Source organism: Phalaenopsis equestris, unplaced genomic scaffold (assembly GCF_001263595.1).
Source record: "Phalaenopsis equestris unplaced genomic scaffold, ASM126359v1 Scaffold001013, whole genome shotgun sequence".
Taxonomy (NCBI): Eukaryota; Viridiplantae; Streptophyta; class Magnoliopsida; order Asparagales; family Orchidaceae; genus Phalaenopsis; species Phalaenopsis equestris.
The window spans coordinates 638,116-658,546 of record NW_018165452.1 but is presented as its reverse complement, the minus strand read 5'-3'; the positions used below and the strand labels follow the sequence as shown (position 1 = coordinate 658,546).

Here is a 20,431-nt window from a genome sequence, read left to right as displayed (position 1 = left end):
TTGTCCTTTGAAAGGTGTCAAAGATTTGGAAAAACGGGGAAATTAAGTCCCAGTTATGTAGGTCCATATATGATTATGGATAGAATTGGAAGGGTGTCTTACAGAGCGGTTTTATCATCTCATATGCAAGGGGTGCATAATTATTTTCATATTTCTTCACTTAGGATGTATATTGCTAATGAATCCATTAGGGTGTTAGCAGGCTCGATTGGTATAGTCTGATCTAACTTATATTGAGGAACCTAAAAGAATACTGGACTATGATGTAAAGAATCTTTGTAACAGGGAGATTCCATTTTTAAAGATTAAGCACGGATCAGAGAGGGATGCTTATTGTGGGAAAACTCCTGATATGCAAAAAAGACATTCGAAACTCCCCATTTCCTTACTCTTCTTGCGCCATTTCCTTCTCGATACATTCAAGATTAGGTTAAGTGGGGAGGCAACAAAGGCGTCGCAACATACAAAGGCCTTCGACATTTTGATCTTCCCTCTTCCGAAAGGTCTGGTAAGGGAAGCAACAGAAAAATTGCGGCTCACAAAGGTCTTCGAAACTTCTAGCCTCAAGCAACGACGAGAATGTCGGCGAACAGAGGCTTGAAACCTCCATATCTCCTCCCGGTAACCTTTGCATGCTCTTCTTCTACCCGAATCCCTTACGATACAACTGCAATTAGAGCTAAGTGGAAAGGCAATGGCGAGATCGTGGTACAAGGACCCCAAACTCCCATCTTTCTTCTTCTTCGGCATCGCTTCTACCTAAAACCATGAAGACATATGTTTGAAGGATTTAGGTTAAATCCTACTTCAATCCTGCTGCCAAACAGCTTGAACAACTTTCATATTGGAGCATCAAATACTAAGCCCACCGCAAACCCATCTTCCTATTTATTGTTTATGTTTTATGTTGTGTATTAGATATAAAAAAAATGTGCTATACTTTTATTTTATTGTCATCAATCACTGTTGTCAGGGATCGTCGTAGTCAACGCCATTGGAGCTCGAAAAGGTATAAAGGTGGAACAATTGGAAAACTTTTTAAAAACCTTCATTTGAGGAGAGCACAGTACCTGTTAAGCGGAGAAATCACAAACTCGTCTGGAGATTTATTTTTAAAATGGTGAATGTTTATTTGTAACCTAACATTTTTAGCAGATGCATTTAAGGCCCGTCACATCTTTTGTGATCGCTGGTTGAATGTTCTCTTGTTCCCCGACCGCAGAGTCTTGCGACATTGACCAATGATTCTTTTGAGATAGTTAGGAAGGCTGGCATTCTCCTATGTACCCTGGTTGGGGTTGATGCTGGGAGGCTACTGAAATGAGGATGTTAATTTATAACCTAACATTTTCTACAGGTATGATGAATGCCCGTCGCATCTTTTGAGATTGCAAGTTAATTATTTTTTTTTCCCCAACCACAGTGTGTTACGACATTAACCAACAATTCTTTTAAGATAGCTGGGTAGGCTGGCGTTCTCCCGTGTCCTCTAATAGGGGTTGATGCTGGGAGGTTGCCAAAATTTTTGGTGGTTTGAACTTATAATCACTTTAAAATATTTGAAATCATGAACTTATAAAATAAAATCAAATATAACCGCTGTAAACTTTAAAATAATTTGGAGTCGAGCTTTCAAAATTTATGCTCTTAGGGTTTTAAAATACTGAGGACCTGAGCTTTTAAAAATTTAGGTTCGAGATTTTAAAATTTTTGAAGTTCTGACCTTTTAAAATATAAATTTTCATGGTTTAAAATATTTAAATTTGGATTATAAACTTTCTTGGTATAAAGTTTTGGGCTTGTCAATCTGAAAATACTTTAAAATTAAGCTAGTAAATTCGGATTTAGGCTTCTAGGGGACGAAAAATAGTTCAAATATGAAGCATTTTAAAATATTAAAATACCGCTACCAGATTCATAATACACATGCTAGCGAAAATAAGGCGATTTTCTTTTAAAGCCTAAAATCATAATAGTTATGCAAATGTTTTAAGCTCCAAATAACTTAAAAAAATTTTATAAGCTTTGTGGTTGTCTCTTAAGTTAAATGCAACATCTTGAAATATGAGCCACACTTTTAAGGTTTAGATGAGTACCACTTGAGATACTCTTTAGCTTTGTATGCTTTAAGGTGGTTATATGAACAAATCAATTACACATTTTCAAAAGTCTGCATGTGCTTCAACTAACATATAAAATATTCAAATAATATGTTTGAGAATGTTGCGGGGGCTAATCGGGTCGTCGCCTTATCTATAGGATAGGGTTGTAAATTCCATACCGCTAGTCTGATCTTTTTCATAAGGAATGGAGTTGATGAGTCTAGTAAGCTCTAATAATTGTCCAAATCTTGAAATATAAATTTACAAGTCCAAATTACCAAACTAGTCCGATCTTTCGTCTTGTAAGGATAAGAGTGACTGGCATATACCCTAAAAATTTAAACTGACAAAATTAAATGACCCACTTTAAATATAAATATTTTAAATGTCTAATTCCCCATTGATCATTGTGTTGATCTAAGATTTCAACCAGAGGGGTCAAACTTTTAAATCAGAATCTTCAAAATTATCAACTAAAATTGAAGTTGAAATTCAATCACTAAAAGTTAAAAGCAAATTTCATCCACCCTCCGCAACAGTTTATTTAGAGGGGTCAAACTTTTAAATCAAAATCTTCAAAATTATCAAATAAAATTGAAGTTGAAATTCAATCACTAAAAGTTAAAAGCAAATTTCATCCACCCTCCGCAACTGTTTGTCGAGGGTGGTAAACTTCTTATTGATTTCAGCTCATAAAGAGCAAATGTTATATCAAATGTATCAATATATTTACAATCAAAGTAATTGAATTTCAGAAAGGATATGGTCGGAGTCATTTATCCGTGTAGTTTAGCTCAAAGGCTCCACAAAGTAGCAATTACGATCAGAACCCTCTGTCCAGGTGGTTGACGTCAAATGACATCATTATATTACGATCACAGCCGCAGCCTTTATGTCTCTAACGGTTTTTTACCCTTTGAGTTATGAATCATAAGGGTACAGTTGATTGACAAAAAGACTTATTAACTAAGGTCTACCTAACTCTGTCCCCTTAGACAAATATCCACCCCAGATCTACAAGGATATATTGGACGACACAACTCATGGTTGTTAACAAGGATTTATCTGTCAAGTTGGGTTGACTACCTCAACTGACTAAGTAAATCAGAGACCACGACGACGCGAGATGATGAAACCATGAGATCTTGATGTGGATTTCTTTTTTCCCTCATACACTTTAAGCTTCAAGTGATAAATTTTACAACTTAAATTCTAACTCTGTTGTTATTATATGTTGAATATTCAATTTTTAATGACTAGCCTTAATAAAAAATGTTCTCTCGTTATTATGAGGGATAATTAACCAGAGGGACTTGCATCTATGGCAAATCTCAAAGCCCCATTAAAACAAGTCCTCGCAAAATGAGGGCGAAATCTCTGAGTGTCTTATTTACAAATCAAATCTCAAAAAAAAAAAAAAGTAAAAACAAATGCAGAGAGTTCTTGAGTAGAGTTGTGAATTTTTGGAGCCCGCAGGTATGTGCTATTAGATTAAAGTTTTGCAATTTTCGAGGAAGAAATTTTTTTATGAAAGATTGTAATAACTAAAATTAAATAATAATAATAAATTGAATCGGCCGGCCTTGTCCTATATAAAATATTTTTTGCTCAGCTGATGAAAAGTATGACTGGAGCCATGTCCATATCCCTCTCGATTAACCAGGATGTGATATTTTCTTCTATAGTTGCAGTTTTTAACTATGAGAACATAAATTCAGGAAATGGGGATTGTATTATTTTGGGGCATTTACATATATAACCACCCAATTCCCATGTATCTACATATCTAACACTCCAACTTTGCTTTTAATATTTTTATCACCCAAATCTTTGATATCATATCACATAAAAAAATACCACTATTTTAACTTTTAAAAGTGAAATACACCTTTTCATGCATAGGTAAGGGGGCATATATGTAAAAATTAATGTTTAGGTGTTGTGTTAATACATAGGAATTGAATGGTATGTGTGAATCTTCCAACTATCTTTTTGGTTATTAATGCTAACAGAATTAAGCATTCCTCACTCAGATATTAATGAATCTATCATTTTATTAAACTCAGCACCTTTTTAGCTGAGATGTTTAGTGACCTGGCATTCCGCTATTTTTCTTGCTCGGCCTTTCATGTCTTGCATATGCATTTAGAAGAGACTGTTCGACATAAATGGAAACTGTGCGCTCATCACTTACTTTCCGGAAACCTAGTAATTATCTGTATGCAATTGCAAGTGATTGGATTCAAAGATATTAAGCTCGCGAAATCTTATTTCTAACTACTGATGTAATTTCCTAACACTGCAGAAAGAGTTCCTGGACAAGTATGAAAGCTTCGTTCAACTAGTTGGCAAGATATACCCAAATGAAGTTATTCTTTCTGTTGGAGAAATGAAAGATCTTCTTGATTCCATGTAGATACATGATCACTGATAACTGTTCAGAATATTTCATTTTATCTGGTATTAATTTTTGTTATTCAATTTTCTTCCTACTTTATGTTCATTTCAATAATTTTATATTTTCATTTGTATTTTTGGTTGTGAACTTCTCACTGATGTCTTCCACTTCTATGGTCAATCTGTTTCGCGGAATTTTAAGATTTACATGCATACCACTTGTTTGCTATGCATTTACTTACCCAACACCTGGAGAACGTGTAAATTTTGGGTGTTAGGTATGTAAATACATAGGAATTGCGTGGTATGTGTGTAAATACCCCCATAAATTTATATAGACTCCATTCGTTTCTCAATTCATGTTAGGCAACTAGATGGTATTGGCCTTCAACTAATTGATAGAGTTTCCTGTTTCAAGTGATGTGTAAAGCAATGAAATTTGCTAGTGGATAAATTTCTAGGTAACAATGATGATAGCTTTCATATGTTATGGTATGGATTTTATTTTATTGAATTTGGTGGTGCCTATTTGGGTTGTAAATGAGCCGAGCTAGAGTGAACTTATGCTTGGCTTGTGTCCGGCTAGTTTGAAATTAATATTGTTTGAAATTGCTCGTGAACAGTGTGCTCTGTGTTCGACTTGATTTATATATTCTTGTTCGTGTTCGACCCTAAATTAGTTGATTTAAATTAATTAAAAAATAAATATATGGTGTTCGATTCAAATCTGCACCATTTCTATGCAATAAAAGACAATCATATAATCACACAAGCAATTGAAATAAGCCAAATAGAGTTAAAACAAGCCGAACAACTTTATGCCAACTCTGTTTGGTATATGCAGTAAATGTATGGTACTCTTGCCCCATATTTAAGTTCATGGCTGTGCCAAGAGCTAATTAAAGATTAAAAACAAGTTCATGATCTTTTCATGCATAGGTCTTATGACTCCACGATATTGTGTTAGATATGTAAATACATTACAATTTTGTAGTCTTTTATGTAAACATCTCTTTTTTATTTACTTTGAACATAAATTTTAATATTTATTTTTGTAATGTTTTAGAACTAAATTACATTAGATAAATGTATAAGTAAAAGCATTTAACTTAAAAAAAGAATAATGGTGGTGACATTTTTAATGTGATGTTAAAAGTGTATTAAATGAGTAAATATTAGAACTTAGGTATTACATTTAAATATATATATATATATTACACATTATGTATTATGCATGTGTATAAATCCCAAATAACTAGAGGGTTTAATCAACAAATATACTTCAAACCTCTTATGCTTCAATACACAAGTAGTTTTCAAAGTCTATATTCTTACCACAATTAAATAATTCATGCAGTTTATGATTCGCAATATATTCTTCATCATAATCAGAGTAATGCAAAAATTCAAAAGCAAATGTAATTGTATTAAAAAGTTAATTTTTGAGAAAAAATAAAAAAACTATTGGAGTGTTTAGGATATTAATTTAATCCAATAATAAATAATATATGGTTATTAAAACATTGATATATTATTATCTTCACCCACTTGCTTTAAGCTTAAATGTGGGTTGTGATGGTTTAATCACATAGCCAATATATGAATTTCCATTACATTTGATCTAAACAAAATGAAATATAAATATATATATATATACATACAAAATCATGCCACACCTTTACTAGGGTCATTCCCTTCCTATATCTCAAATAAATAACTAAAAACTTATATTTCACAAACATTTATTTTAATTTGTTTGGCAAATACACCAAGAAAAACAACCAATAGACTTCAAAGGCATCTAAATAACAACAATAAATCAAAACAAATCCCTCCTTCAAAATTATTTCATCTCAATAAAAATTCAGCAACTATTAATGAAAGAAATTAAATATTCAAACCCAAATCCAACATAAAACACCATTAGTTTCTCCATCCCAACCTACCTTTGTTACAATCTTTCAAAAAAAAAAAAGTCTGATCACTCCACAAAAATAGAAAATAACAAAACAAATAATAATAAAAACTATACAAAACACCCAAAAAAAAAAAAAAAAAAAAAAAAAAAAAAAAAAGCTTCCAAGACCAAGCACCAAAAACTCCTGGAAATGATTATACAAAAAAAGCAAAGGAGATTAATAAAAGCGGTTAAACTGGAACAACATTTATATTTGAAGTGTCCTCACATCTAAGAACAATGCCTTCAATGCTCGCTGGTTGTATGCATCTCTTCCACTGGCAACCTGTGGACAGCGGCTCTGTTGGAGGAACGATCATTAAAACATTATCATTTCTTCGCACAACCCCCATCACACTCACAGTGCTACCCTCCTTAATGTACCTGCAAACCATAAAATGTTAATAACCCCTCATTATAAAACAAAATTATGTTTAAAACCCCTAAAAAAATAAGCTTTCTTCTTCAGATTTCAAGTGTGAGAAAAAAATCATCTTCCCACATTTTAGGAATAGAAGTTCAGGTATTTAAAAAAGAAGAAAAATATGAAATTACCCTTCTTTCAGACGCATCACACGACCGTCACTAGAGAGGTTCCTCTCTCTCAACCACCTAAGAAATTCAGGTGATATTTCCTTGTTGTTGATAGTGTCCACTTCCACCACCACTGACTCATCAACATATGGTGTCACAGTTGCGCCATAACCTGCCTTGACCAGTGCTCTTAATCCAGACTGGAAATCAGAGATATAGAAGTCTACAACATGTCTCTGCCCAACATTTAAAAATGAATTATTGTTCTATTGATTTAAATCATATATCTATATATATGTATGTATGTATGTATGTATGTATGCATACATACATACATACATACATACATACATACATACATACATACATACATACATACATACATACATACATACATACATACATACATACATACATACATACATACATACATACATACATACATACATACATACATACATACATACATACATACAAAGAGAGGGCAAGAGAGAGAGAGATATGTCAACATGGTTCTGTCACTTTTTATCGGGGGACATTTCAATCTCAGTCTATAAAAGTGTCAATATAGTCTCAAACTTTAAATGGGGGCTAAAACATTCATCCATAGGGATTAGTTCAAACTATATTAAAAGAGTATGGGGACTAATTTGACATTTCTATACTCTGTGAGTAAAAAAATGGCACCATGTAAATGGTCAAATGACTATTTTAACATTATATCAATCTATCCATCTATATATACATACGTATACATGTATATATCTATAGATATGCATGTACATATATATATATATATAGATGTATGTATATATATATATGTATGTATGTATATATATATGTATGTATGTATATACAGATATGTATGTATCTATATACAGATATGTATGTATCTATATACAGATATGTATGTATCTATATACAGATATGTATGTATCTATATACAGATATGTATGTATCTATATACAGATATGTATGTATCTATATACAGATATGTATGTATCTATATACAGATATGTATGTATCTATATAGATATGTGGTTCTTTTATGAATAAGACTAATCTTTATGGAAACATAACTTAACTAACCTCTGCGGATCGTAAACCCCAGGTAAAACGGCGATGCTGAGAATGAGCAGCCTTTGAATCCCACCCTCTATATTCAAATAGACTTGTAGATGTGTATATGCATCTAGGAACCTTCTGAAATAACGACTCAAGAGGGACATTGCCACAAGTAACAACCTACAATAGTTTCGGTGAACTCAAATGCTGAAAGCCATAAATAAGATTCGCTACTATGAAAGTAAAATTACTAAGCAAGGGCATGGGCATCCTGAGAATATTTTAATTTGACTAAGAAAACTTTAATTTTGCTATAAATTAAAGATAAAGCTCCTTTTGCAGAGCTATATTAGTAACGTACCCCAGAGACCTTGACAAACTGACCATCTTTTGCCGTCCTAAGCTCTGCATCAGGATATTGAGCAATGAACCCCACAATGGCTCTCCTTCCCCAATAACGATTCCAAACGAGAAGTGCCGCCACGACAGTGAAGATAACCACAACAACAACCAGAAGAATGGCATTGTGAACAGCTCCAAGAATAAACCCACCAGCAATGAACCCCATCACAAATAGAAGAATCACCAATGCCAAGACGGCCTTGGGAAAACCTTTCTTGAATGGATAGTTGTCCTCCTGATCAAGCTTTGTTACAGCTTGGTTATTTGCCATGGATGTTCTCTGCAGCTTTGCTGCTACTGCGGGATCCAAAGGACCTGAGACTTTCCTGGGAGCACCGGAAGAATTCAGTGGCCCTGAGGATATAGGGCCAGATGTGATGAGCCCAGTTGTTGGAAGCACAGGGGGAAGTGGGCCAGAATTTTGGCGAGATGGAGGCGCAACTCCTCCAGTTTGAGGGCCGGAGAACCTTTTCACGGACTCTCCCGGCCTGTTAAGAGGTCCAGAGTGTGAATTCTGCCTACCTGAACCTCCAGTAATTAATGAGGCTGTGGAGCCTGAAACTATAGGAAGAGAAACACAGTTATTACAAGCAGGAAAATCTAGCATTATTAAGTCATAAGAGGCATCAGAGAGATATGTTTGAACCTCCAAATGAACCAGTCCTTGAGGGAGCATTAGTGACAGGTCCAGATTTCCTGGATCTTGTGTTTTCAAAAGGGACTTCAAACATCTTTCCAAGTTCTCCAGATTTCTTGATATCTCCACCAGTGTATGGCATGGCTGCGGAAAACATGGTTGGAGCTTTCTCCTTTGGCTGCTCTGGCCGCCCCGAAACATAGAGGCCATTGCTGAGTTGATGTGAAGGAAACCTTGAGCCCCCCATCATGCTTCACTTCGAACAACTCGAATTAAAAATAGCAACCTGCATTCCCTATGTCACCAATATTACGCTGAAAAACACAACTGTTTCGCAGGAACATAAATCAATGGATCGTGCTATGGTTCAAATGAATTTAATATAACCAACAATAATAATACTCTTCAATAACAAAGTACTTAAGTGAAAGAAGTCAAGAATAAAGAAAAATCAATATTATTTTTGAAAACATAAAAATATTGCATAATACAAACAAGTGTTGTGAATCTCAAAGTCTATACTCAGAGAAAAAGAAAAAAAAAGGTTTGTTAAGACAAACAACCCAAAAGGTGAACTTCTAATTTGATTATTTTTAGTTGTTTTGTGTTATTTTATATTAAATTTGAATAGGAATTGTGAATTTTGGAAAGAGTTTGCACGTACAAGCTCACGATAAAATCATATGATAAGATAATTTTATCCCCACATCGATTCTCAATCACTATAGCCTTCTAGAAATCCTAAGATTTCTATGTTTGGTGGTTTTATAGTGGCACTAAACATCTCCTTCCAAAGGAGTTCACATTCGATCCCTTATCCCGACAATTGTAGGTTCCTATTAAGAATATCCTCCTCCATCAAAATTTAATGGCTACCTATTATCGCCTTAAGCTGTATTCTATTGCCATAATTTGAGGTTACCATTGAGTGGCTAAATTTCTTCATCTGCTGTCAGAAGTTATAGTGCTTATATGCAACATTTGTATGCAATTCTTTTATTATTTTGTGATCAATGAAAAAGGGAATTTTCAAGGACTTGGTGATTATATATGAATTCCAAAGCATGTACAAAAGAAAACGGATGGGTTTAATAAAATTTTTAATTAGATGTGCAATTCCTTCTATTTCCTTCATTCAATTCCTTGATCAAGTGAGCAACTTTTTTATAATCTGATTTTCAAATAAGCGCACGCATTCAAAGTGTTTGCATGGATTTCAACTTTCATTGAAATTTATAGTATTTCTACATTCATTGAAGAAAAGGAATAGCTGTTGAGTTTCTGACCTGCAAATTTTAGGTGCTTGTTGCATGACTTCTTCACATCACGTAATAAATATGCATTTAAGGCATCCTAAATCAAAATGTCTAGAAAAGACAAAAAAAACAAATGATAAACAGTAAAGGAAATATGAACAGAGACTGTACAATTAAAGGAAGATGCAAAACAAGAAACACCTAAATAAAATTACAAACATGTAAAACTAATTGTGTGTGCGTGTGTGTGTTTGTTTTTTTTTTAAGTTTTGAGAAGTGCAATCGGAAAAAGAAAACCTCCTGCAATTTTTAAAACTTTTCTAAACTTTTCTAAATAATATTACTCAAAATCATCAGGTTAGCCCAGCAAAATTAATCCGTGCCACTTCAATCCAATCATTCTCTGCAAAATAAAACCTTGTCAAAAGTAGAAAGTCTTTCAATGACCAAATGAAGCTTAACTTATCAAAAGTGGAGGGTGGGTGCAGCAGTAAGCTCCAGATTAAGTGGCTGTTTGGTAACCGGTTTTAAACAGGATTTAAGCTTATTAAATAAACAAATTTCATCCCCCACCTACCCACCTCTTTCACCATCTCCTCCTCACTCCTCCCCTCTCAATTTCTCTTCCTGCTCACACCAAACTATTGTAAAATGCTCAAACAAAGAAGATCCAAGCAGCCAATTCCATGAATCTATTAAATGTATTCTAAAAAACAAAAGATCCAAACAATGCTTCATCCAAAACATAAAGATCTAAGCACCGCAAGCTAACCTGGTCACCAAAACTGTTGGTTCACAACGGATCCTCTCGCAGGATTAGATCAGACTACCAGATCTCAACACAAGAGATAAAGACCCCGCGCCTCACCAAATGCCGAGACTGAAGAGGAATGAACGCAATGGCGCCCGTCGAAACAACTGAGAAGAGCGATCAATAGATCCGTCGCCGGCCCTCAGTTTCCCTCGGCGGCGCGACGGAGAGAGTATGCTGAAGTTGAGGGAGCAGTGTGCGCGCTATTGGGGAACTGGTGAGTTCTGTAACGGCGGAGAGTGAAGTGGGTGGGTTGGATAAAATCTGAACAAGAAGCTGCTCCTTAAATTATAAATTAAAAATTAAAGAAAATGTCAGTATTGCAAAATAATAATAATATAACAATTATTTTTTTTTTATGGTGAAATAGGTAGGGTTGTCAAAATAGAGCGCATGTTCCGCTGATTAAGAAGCTTATGTTTGATTCGTTTATTAAGTTAATGAGTCAAATGAACGAATCGAATACGAAGAATATTTTGCGCTTGATATATAAACGTGTCGAACACATTGCTCATTTTAGCTCGAAATAATTATATAAATATTTATATAATTAATAAGTATCATTTTTAAAAATTTTAATTCACTATAAGGCTAGAAAAAATTTATAATCAATTATAATTATTAATTAAAAAATAGAATTAAAATATATTAAATTATATTTAAATGATGTCTTAATAAAATTTAAAATACCGCCCAAATCTTTAACATCCTATGGTTGCATTACTAGAGTTGTCAGAACTACTCCGTTCACGAACAACTCGTGTTCGGCTCGCTAAGCAAGGGAGCCAAACATGAATATTTTTTTTTATTCGAAATATAAACGAAAAGAACATGAACGGTGGTACTTCTTAACGAGCTGAACACGACCTGAGCCAAGACTGGCTCGTGTTCGGCTCGTTTACGCCTCTATAAATAAGTATCGTATATGATTTTAATGATTCCTTAATGTAACATTAAAAGTTTTGTAGGCTCCCATGACATTATTTATTTTAATATTATTGTATTTGCTTCATTTATTCTTTCATGATTCCTCAACGTGACCGCACCTATTCGCTTATTTAACGAACATTTTATATTTTATTAATGCGTTTAAGTAGCTAGAGTTATTACTACGTTAATATGTGCTTATTATTTTATTAAATATTTATTTCAAAAAAAAAAAATAAATTAAGTTAGCTTGATTGCAGATGTTAATTTTTTTTTATTTAAGTTAATATAATAATAATTTTCTCATCTCGAGGTAATTTAAGAAGGCAATGATAATAGAAAATACAAAAAATTTAAATAATTAAGTTAAAATAAAACAACTCTTTGTATTGAGAATCTTAGTCGTATTAAATTTATGTTATAAAATAGTTTTGTTAAATATTAATTAAATTGGGATTATTTAAGTAGACGAATTATCATTCACAATTTAAGTCGCTGAGATTGTCCTGAGAACGTGGTGAACTCGGCCCTTGCCGCTCGGTCACTCGTCATTTGATCAGAGAAAATGTTGAGCTCGGCCCTCGCCACTTGGCTCAGGATAGATGTGATCATATGAAGTGCGCAGATAATAGAATACGAAATGTGGGGTCAACAAAGGTAAATGTGTTAGAGATTAACATCTTCTATATTTACGTCTCTATAAGAAAGAAAATTACCAGAAATGCATAGAGATCTAAATGTAATTACTGATGTATATTTTATATTAAAATTCCCTTATATGAAATGAGGAGAGTGAATGGAAAAAGAGTCTTCTTCCTCCATTGCAGAACTGCCATCAAAATAGTTAATACAACACTTTCTCATTGTATCTCCACTCCTTCCCTTTGTCTCCTCTTTAGGCTCACTCTTCCCTTTCTCCCTTCGCTATTGCTCACTCTCCTCTCCTATCCTTTATGTTTTATTTTTTGGGTTTGATTCACATTAAATCTAGTTTTCACACCGTAAAAAGTATGCTGAGCATGAATCATGCCACAAAAAGGGAGATAAGTTGTACAAAGAACATAATTGAGTGATATAGAAGTGACTAGCAACAAGTAAAACAGTATGGAACTCGTCCAAGAGAACATTCATCAGTTAGCCTCTGTTAGTCGGCTCTTGTCACTCAGCCTCCTATATTAGGTTGTATGCATTCGGCTAGAAAAACAACTCTCCAAAGAAAGTTCTCGCAAAAACACTTTAGTGAAACCATCTTGTCTAAGAAAAGATGAGCCACGATAGAGTGATGTCAAGCAATATGAAAAATCTCTTAACAAGACAGAAAACCTCTCATAACTTTTTTTCTTATTTTTGTTTCATTTAATTGTGTTGATATTTTGTTAATTTCTTCAATGTGTATATTACTTATCATGTAAAAAGAGTTTGTCACTAACAGTCGGGGAACTTGCCCCTCACAAGCAAGTAATTTTCAAAGAGTAAAAGGAAATGACATAAATTTTTGGACCCTACTCAGCTCAATAGCTGAATTTTAAAGAATACTTTGGAGAAGCTCTTTTCCAAATATTATTCGATCAAATAAAGAATGAAGTTAGTTAAACTAGGGTTGAATACAATGAGATCTCGGTCCAATTAAAGTTGTAAAATTACAACGACTACTCCTTATAGGTGTTATGGCCTCTAGGTGAAGGATATTTTAAATTTAAAGAAACTACCATATTTTTTTTTTTATAATTGAGTCATATTAAAAGAAAATGGCCAATATAGTGGTACAAAAAGAAGAAATTTCTTTCCTTGGTAACACTCGGGAAACTCTCCCTATAAGAAAGAGTTAATTGTAATAAGGATGGGTTAGCAATCCATAAGACTAGTCTCTGAATGTGAGCTAAAATGCCCCCAGAACATAATATTATAGTTCTAGCCAAAGTGAACCTAGGATGATTCCATGTAGATGAGCTAAGAGCCTCAGGAAGATGATACACCACTCATTTTTACTTGCATGAATTTTTAACTTGTATTTAGAGAGAACAACACATCTAATAAATTCATTTTCTAGACCAGAGAAACATGCACTTCTCATAACACGAATAATGTTACTTTCATATTTATCCACCTCTTATTCTTTTCCTAGTTGACTTTCAAAGAGATAAGAGCATGGAGGAAATAACATGTATAACAAAAATCATCTTTCGTGGTTTAAGAGACTGAGATTATCCTGAGAATCTAATAAACTCGACCCTCGCCACTTGACCCTCGTCATTTGGCCTTTGCCACTCGACCACTCATCATTTGTCCAAGAGTTGGACTCAAGCACTTGGTCATTTGGTTAGAGAACCAACTAAACAAGACCATTGTAATTTGACCCTTATCACTTAGTTCGAAAGATATATTGTAATACTCAAGACTTTTACATATGGGAATCAACTACAATACTCAAGTATATATTTTTATTTATAGATGCTTCAATATATCCATTATAATGCAATTTTATGTTATTTTGGTCTTTAAATCATTTTTCAAAATAATTTGTTGATAAATAATAAATAAATAGTAAAAATATATATATAAAAAGATTTGATTTATAAACTTTGAGTAATTTTTATGACTTTGTTATAAGCCCGATTGACAAATTTCTTCTTCAAAATATAGAAAATGATGAAATTTAATTACTATAATTTTTTCATATTTTTATGATAAATATAAACATAAAATACCATTGTAACAATTGTTGACATAAAGTTATTTATAGAGCTATTTGGCATCCATTTTTTTAAATGTTTTTCACCAGAGTGTCCTAAGCATGACTGCTTTTCCATAAATTTTGGAGTTCTTAATTTCAAGACAGAGATGGCTTTATATGAACTTTGCAATTGAATCCAAACAAATAGGATAATGACATATATGTCCTTTGCCCTTTTTTTTATATAAAATCCATTTAAGTGGCTTTATCCAAAATCTTCCCATGGCATTTCCTTTCCCAAACTGTAAGGGAAAAAAAATAAGAGAGAGAGAGAGAGAGAGAGAGAGAGAGAAGAAGCTCTTTTTTTGGGGATTTAGTAGACTGAGTTGCTAGTACTTGCTCGTATAGACATGTTTTATATATGTATTTTGTGATCATGATAATTTTATATACTTTGTTGAGATTATTAGAAAATCATGATCAATATATATAAATATTTTGGATGTAAATAGTTTTATGTATATAAAGAAAGTAAAATTATGATGATATTTAGTTATATTTTTGTACTATTATCAGTGACTCAGTGACTCTGTGTACTGAGAGATAAAAAATAAAAGAAAATTTCATTGAACTTGGGCTAAATAATATGTTGTGTACTCGACTTGATATAATCTATTAGTTTATATGGTTATATCAAGTCGGGCGGTAACATATTAAATTGGTATCAGTGCAATAATGTTTGGAGGAATTGATTAAGTACAAAGCCGTGGGATTGATTATGAGATAGTTAATAGAATTGGGTTGTTTAAGATATTATGTGATCGAGTATTTTTTATGCATGCATTAGCATCATTTGAGTTGTTATATATGATTATGTAGGTTTGAGAGTGTTGTTGTTGAGATCGTATGGATTTCTAAGAGCATGAGATGACTAATGGACACCCTAAATGAATCAACTTGAGAGAAAGAGCCTTAGATGAGATATTTATACTCATATTTGTTCACTAGCTAAGTTGCAAGCAACGAAATATCGAGGACGATATTTTTTTAAGGAGGGGAGATTGTAATTCCCAAGACTTTTACATATGGAAATCAATCACAATACTCGATTATATATTTTATTTACAGATGCTTCAATATATCCATTAGAATACTTTTTTAAGTTATTTTGCCATTTAAATCATTTTCAAAATAATTGGTTAATAAATAATAAATAAATACTTTAAATATATATAAAAATTTAACCTATAAATTTTGAATAATTTTTATGACCCTTTTATACGACTCACAAAGCTTCTTCACCAAAATATAAAAATGATGAAATTTAATCACTATTATTTTTTTTAAATTATGTAGGATAAATATAAATATAAAAATATAAAGTTAATGATAGATTTGCAATTTCTTAAGAAATGAATATGTGCGTGCATAAATTTATTTTTCGAGTCGTATGACATATTTTTCAAATTGTTTTCGCCTAAGTGTCATATACAAGATAAACAACCTTACGACTACATTTTTATAATTTTTGAATTTCTGGATTTCAAGATATAAAAGGTTTTATATGAATTTTGTGATTGAATCCAAGCAAATTAGATAATGACATATATGTCTTTTGCATTTTATTTATATAAAATCTATTTAAGTTGCTTTATCCAGAAGATCCCATGGCATTTCCTTGCCCAAACCGTATGAGAAGAATAAAAATGAGAGAGAAAGAGAGGGGGAGAGAGAGAAGAAGAAGCTCGATTTTAAGGATCCAGTAGAGCGAGCTACTAGTACTTGTTGATATATGTGTATATATGTGTATTTTATATATGTATTTTGTGATCATAATAAATTAATATATTTTGTTAGAATTATTAAACAATCATGATCAATGCATATAAGTGTTTTGAATATAAATAGTTTTGATGTATATAAGGAAAATGAAATTATGATGATCTTTAGTTTTAATACTATTATCGGCAGCGTAGTGGCTTTATGTAATGAGAAATAAGAGATAAAGGAAATTTCTTCCATATAGATATTGGGCAGAATAATCTGTTGCAAACTCCATTTGTTATAATCTATTAGTTTATATGGGTTATATCAAGTCGGGTCGCAATAGATATGACCACTAGATGAAGTGCAAATATGATAGAATATAAAATGTGGCATCAATAGAGGATATGTGCTAGAGATAACATATTTTTTATTCACGCTGGAATAAGACAACAAAATAACAAAAAATCTCTATAGATTTAAATGTAAACATTGTTAAAGTATATTTTATAATAAATTTCAACTATAAAAAGGAGGGAGAATGAATGTAAAAAGGACTTCTTAGTCCACTGAGGAAGGGTTATTAGAAGAGTTAATACAATTCTTTCTCCACTCTCTCATTTTCTCTTTTTTATATTTTTCGCTCTCTCCTCCTATCTTTTATCCTCTATTCATTGGGTGTGATTCACTGATAAATCCGAGTTCAATAATTAACAGCATTTTAAACATTGTTACTTCTCAATTATCATGGCAAATGCAAAAATATTTAATGATAAATTTTATGAAAAAAAAGATAGAGCATTTACATATATTGCATTTGAAACATTGTTATTTTTTAAACAATTAGAATAGTTTATAAACATTGACCCTTACAAATATTGCCATGGAATCAACAAAGTATGAAGAAGTGCTCGAAATCAAGAGCCACTTCTTAGAGCGTAAACAAAACTACAAAAATTTGGGACTTAGAAATACCATAATAGTTTTAAGGGATGTGTCTAGAATAATTCTACAACATTTTAAAAAAATGTATGGTTTATAACTGTTTATCATAGGTTCAAATAGCACTTGATAGTGTAGATCCAACCCTATGCCAAGAGCTTCTTGTGGTGATTAGGTAGGGTTTTAGAGTGGAGAATGTTGAGGAATTTGTTAAATATTAGGAGTCAAAAATTAACCCAGCACTCCAACTCTACCCAAACTCCAACTTTAAAAATCCACATTCGGATTGGCTCAATTAATTTTCATGTTGAGTACATGTTAGGAATTCTAACACATTTATTTTCTTGGGTTGAGTTCGGGTTGTCCCACCAACCCAAAATTGTTCAGAAATTGTCCCGCTAATCCAAAATTGACTCTAAATTGGCCTATTGACCCAAAATTGACCCGAGATTTACTCAAAACTGACCAAAATTTGACCTCAAATTGTCTCAAATAGTTTTTGTCTTTTGTTAAATGGATTATATGGGTCAGGCTTGGGATGGGGGTTGAAGGTAGGTCGGGTTCGGATTGGACTTTCGGATTCATTTAATTTTTGAGTCGGGTTCATTTTCAAGTTAGACTGGAATCTAGCTTGCAAACTAGATTTGAGAACCTTAGCATGATAATATGTAAAAATAATAGTAAATTAGTTCTAAATCCAATTATATGTAGAAATTACGTAACATTTTGGAACTTATCATGCGCCAAATTGACGAGGATGAAGAAACACATAAGGGAATTTAGAAAAAAAAAGGATTATTGGGTTGTTCTTATTACTAAAAATAAATCTATCCAAACAAAATTTGTATCATAGAACTAACTTAAAGGAATGATTTGTTTGTGTAAATATTTCCCTCATATGTTCGTGTGATTAAAAAACTTCATGGAATTATCATAAGAAATTTATCCAATATGTTGGAGCCTTTATCTAATGTCTATGCTTAATTTCTATAATTGATAATGACATAATCATCTAAGATTTTTTGCTCAATTGTCAAGGAAATAGCATACCTAAGAGTTGTATCTCTAGCCCATCCATTTATCAAAAGCTTCTTAGTTATTCAAATATGGGTGCTTTTAGCTTGACCTTGCCCATTAAGGCAAGTTCTGAGGATTTCATCTCCATCATAAGGTTTACTAATGGTATAGCCACTCCTCTGAAGAATGCATCAACTTTAAGTAGGAGATCATGTGCTTTCGCTTGTCACCTCATGGCAACAATATTTGCCTAATAAGCAAACTAGATGACATTGATATTTCTACATTATTATTTTTCCAAGGTTCTGAAACTTAGATTCGATATCGAACTTTCAATATTTAAATGTTTGATCAAGATTTAACTGTGTTAAAACTATTATGATGTAATACATCTTAAAATTATTTGATAATCACTAAATGAAATAGTGATAATGAAATTTCTTATAATCTACATACTTTTAGATACCAACACATTTCATATTTACATAATATAAGGGAAGTTCATTAGATCCAAATTTATGAAAATTTGTGAGACTAGTAAATTAGTTCTAATGAATAGCAATAAAGGGGTTCAAACTTAAAAAACATAACTAGGAGAGCGAGAGACTCCCTTGCACACTTTTCATTGTATTCCAAGATGATATCATAATATTTATTTCATAGCCTAACTTATGTATACGCATATGTCTGTAATGTGGGAACTTTTGCTTATTTGACACTACACATGGGCTCAAGTGTAGCGGCCCATGCACACTTTTTATTGTATTCATGTTATACAGTGTGTCTCTTCCAGATGATATCATAACATCTACACAATAATCAAAAGAATTCATGTCATGATTTTTCGACGTTGTCGAGGCTTGGGACCAGGCAATGGTAGTGTTAATTAAAAATAAAAAATATTAGAATTGCAAATAATAATAATAATAATAATAATAATATGAAAAAATACTTTTTTAGTGAAATGGAAATGGTATATGATCTTAATGGTCCCTCAATATAAGATTTATTATGTTATATAATCAAATAAATATAGTAAAAGTTCTGTATATTCATGCATATGACGATTAATCGATTCTTTTCCATGTGAGCTATGATACGTAGGTTATGAGCATATACACCATATGTATTTTAACCCTATCGTATTTGCTTCTTTTATTCTTTCATGTGAGGTATGATAATATATATTATTTAAAGAATATAAATTATTAATACGCTTAACTAACTTGGGTTATTCCTTTGTTAATTAAGCCCAACTACTAACTAATCATATGTTCATTATTTTATTAAATATTTATATCAAAAAACTTAATTATGATAGACTGAAGGTTGTGAAAATTAAACCGGACATTTCAGATGAAAATGTTCAAGATTCAAAATTAAATCAGGGTTAAATAGGATATTGAATCAAATGAGGTAATAAATATTTAAATTATTTTAATATAATTTAAATAATAGAATAATAATATATTAATATCATTGTTATCGATTCAATAAATAATATTTTAACATAAAATAATATTTTTTAATGTTTAATCTAAATAAAAATTTTAAAATGTTACAATTTCTTTATTTTTAATTATAATATTTGTATTTCTACACCTCTGATCAAAATTAAAATGCTAAAATTTGATCTATTTTGAACCAATCGGTTTGTCATTTTTAGAAAATGGACCGGGACAATGGTTCGACCCAATTTTGACTTCAAATAGGTACGAAGAATGGTGTAATTTTTGTAGCATCTATTCAAGGGAAAACATTCTTCAATTAGATATATCATCCTTTTTAGTTTAGACAATTTAATTACCCAAAAGGATATCTTTATGAATTGTCGAAGTCTATGGTATTTATACAAATTGGACGGCCACTCAACGGTTTACTACAATTTTGAATCTCTCTCCTCTCACTCTCTCTATAGCTCGTCTATATATATATATATATATATA

At 32.0% G+C, this 20,431-nt stretch overlaps 2 protein-coding genes across 3 annotated transcripts in view; one reads left to right on the top strand and one right to left on the bottom strand.

Annotated features, from left to right (window-relative positions):
• The window catches only part of LOC110032724 (exocyst complex component SEC3A-like), a 145,407-nt gene extending 140,832 nt beyond the window's left edge, over positions 1-4,575 (top strand). The window contains exon 25 of the mRNA XM_020736452.1: positions 4,408-4,575. Coding sequence (XP_020592111.1) covers positions 4,408-4,518 — 111 coding nt within the window. The 3' untranslated portion in view covers positions 4,519-4,575. The remainder of the gene's footprint in view (positions 1-4,407) is intronic.
• Positions 4,576-6,647: 2,072 nt separating this feature from the next.
• Positions 6,648-11,406, bottom strand: LOC110032730 (uncharacterized membrane protein At1g16860-like). Of its 2 annotated transcripts, none has more exons than XM_020736460.1 (6): positions 11,123-11,406; positions 9,104-9,389; positions 8,417-9,018; positions 8,080-8,235; positions 7,012-7,226; positions 6,648-6,840 (listed from the first exon to the last, which is right to left on the bottom strand). In XM_020736460.1, the coding sequence occupies exons 2-6, from the start codon at positions 9,342-9,344 to the stop codon at positions 6,648-6,650; spliced, it is 1,407 nt and encodes a 468-aa protein (XP_020592119.1). In that variant the 5' UTR covers positions 9,345-9,389; positions 11,123-11,406. The 2 variants fall into 2 exon arrangements, with proteins under 2 accessions (XP_020592119.1, XP_020592118.1); XM_020736459.1 differs by having other exon boundaries at positions 9,104-9,380.
• Positions 11,407-20,431: the final 9,025 nt, after the last annotated feature.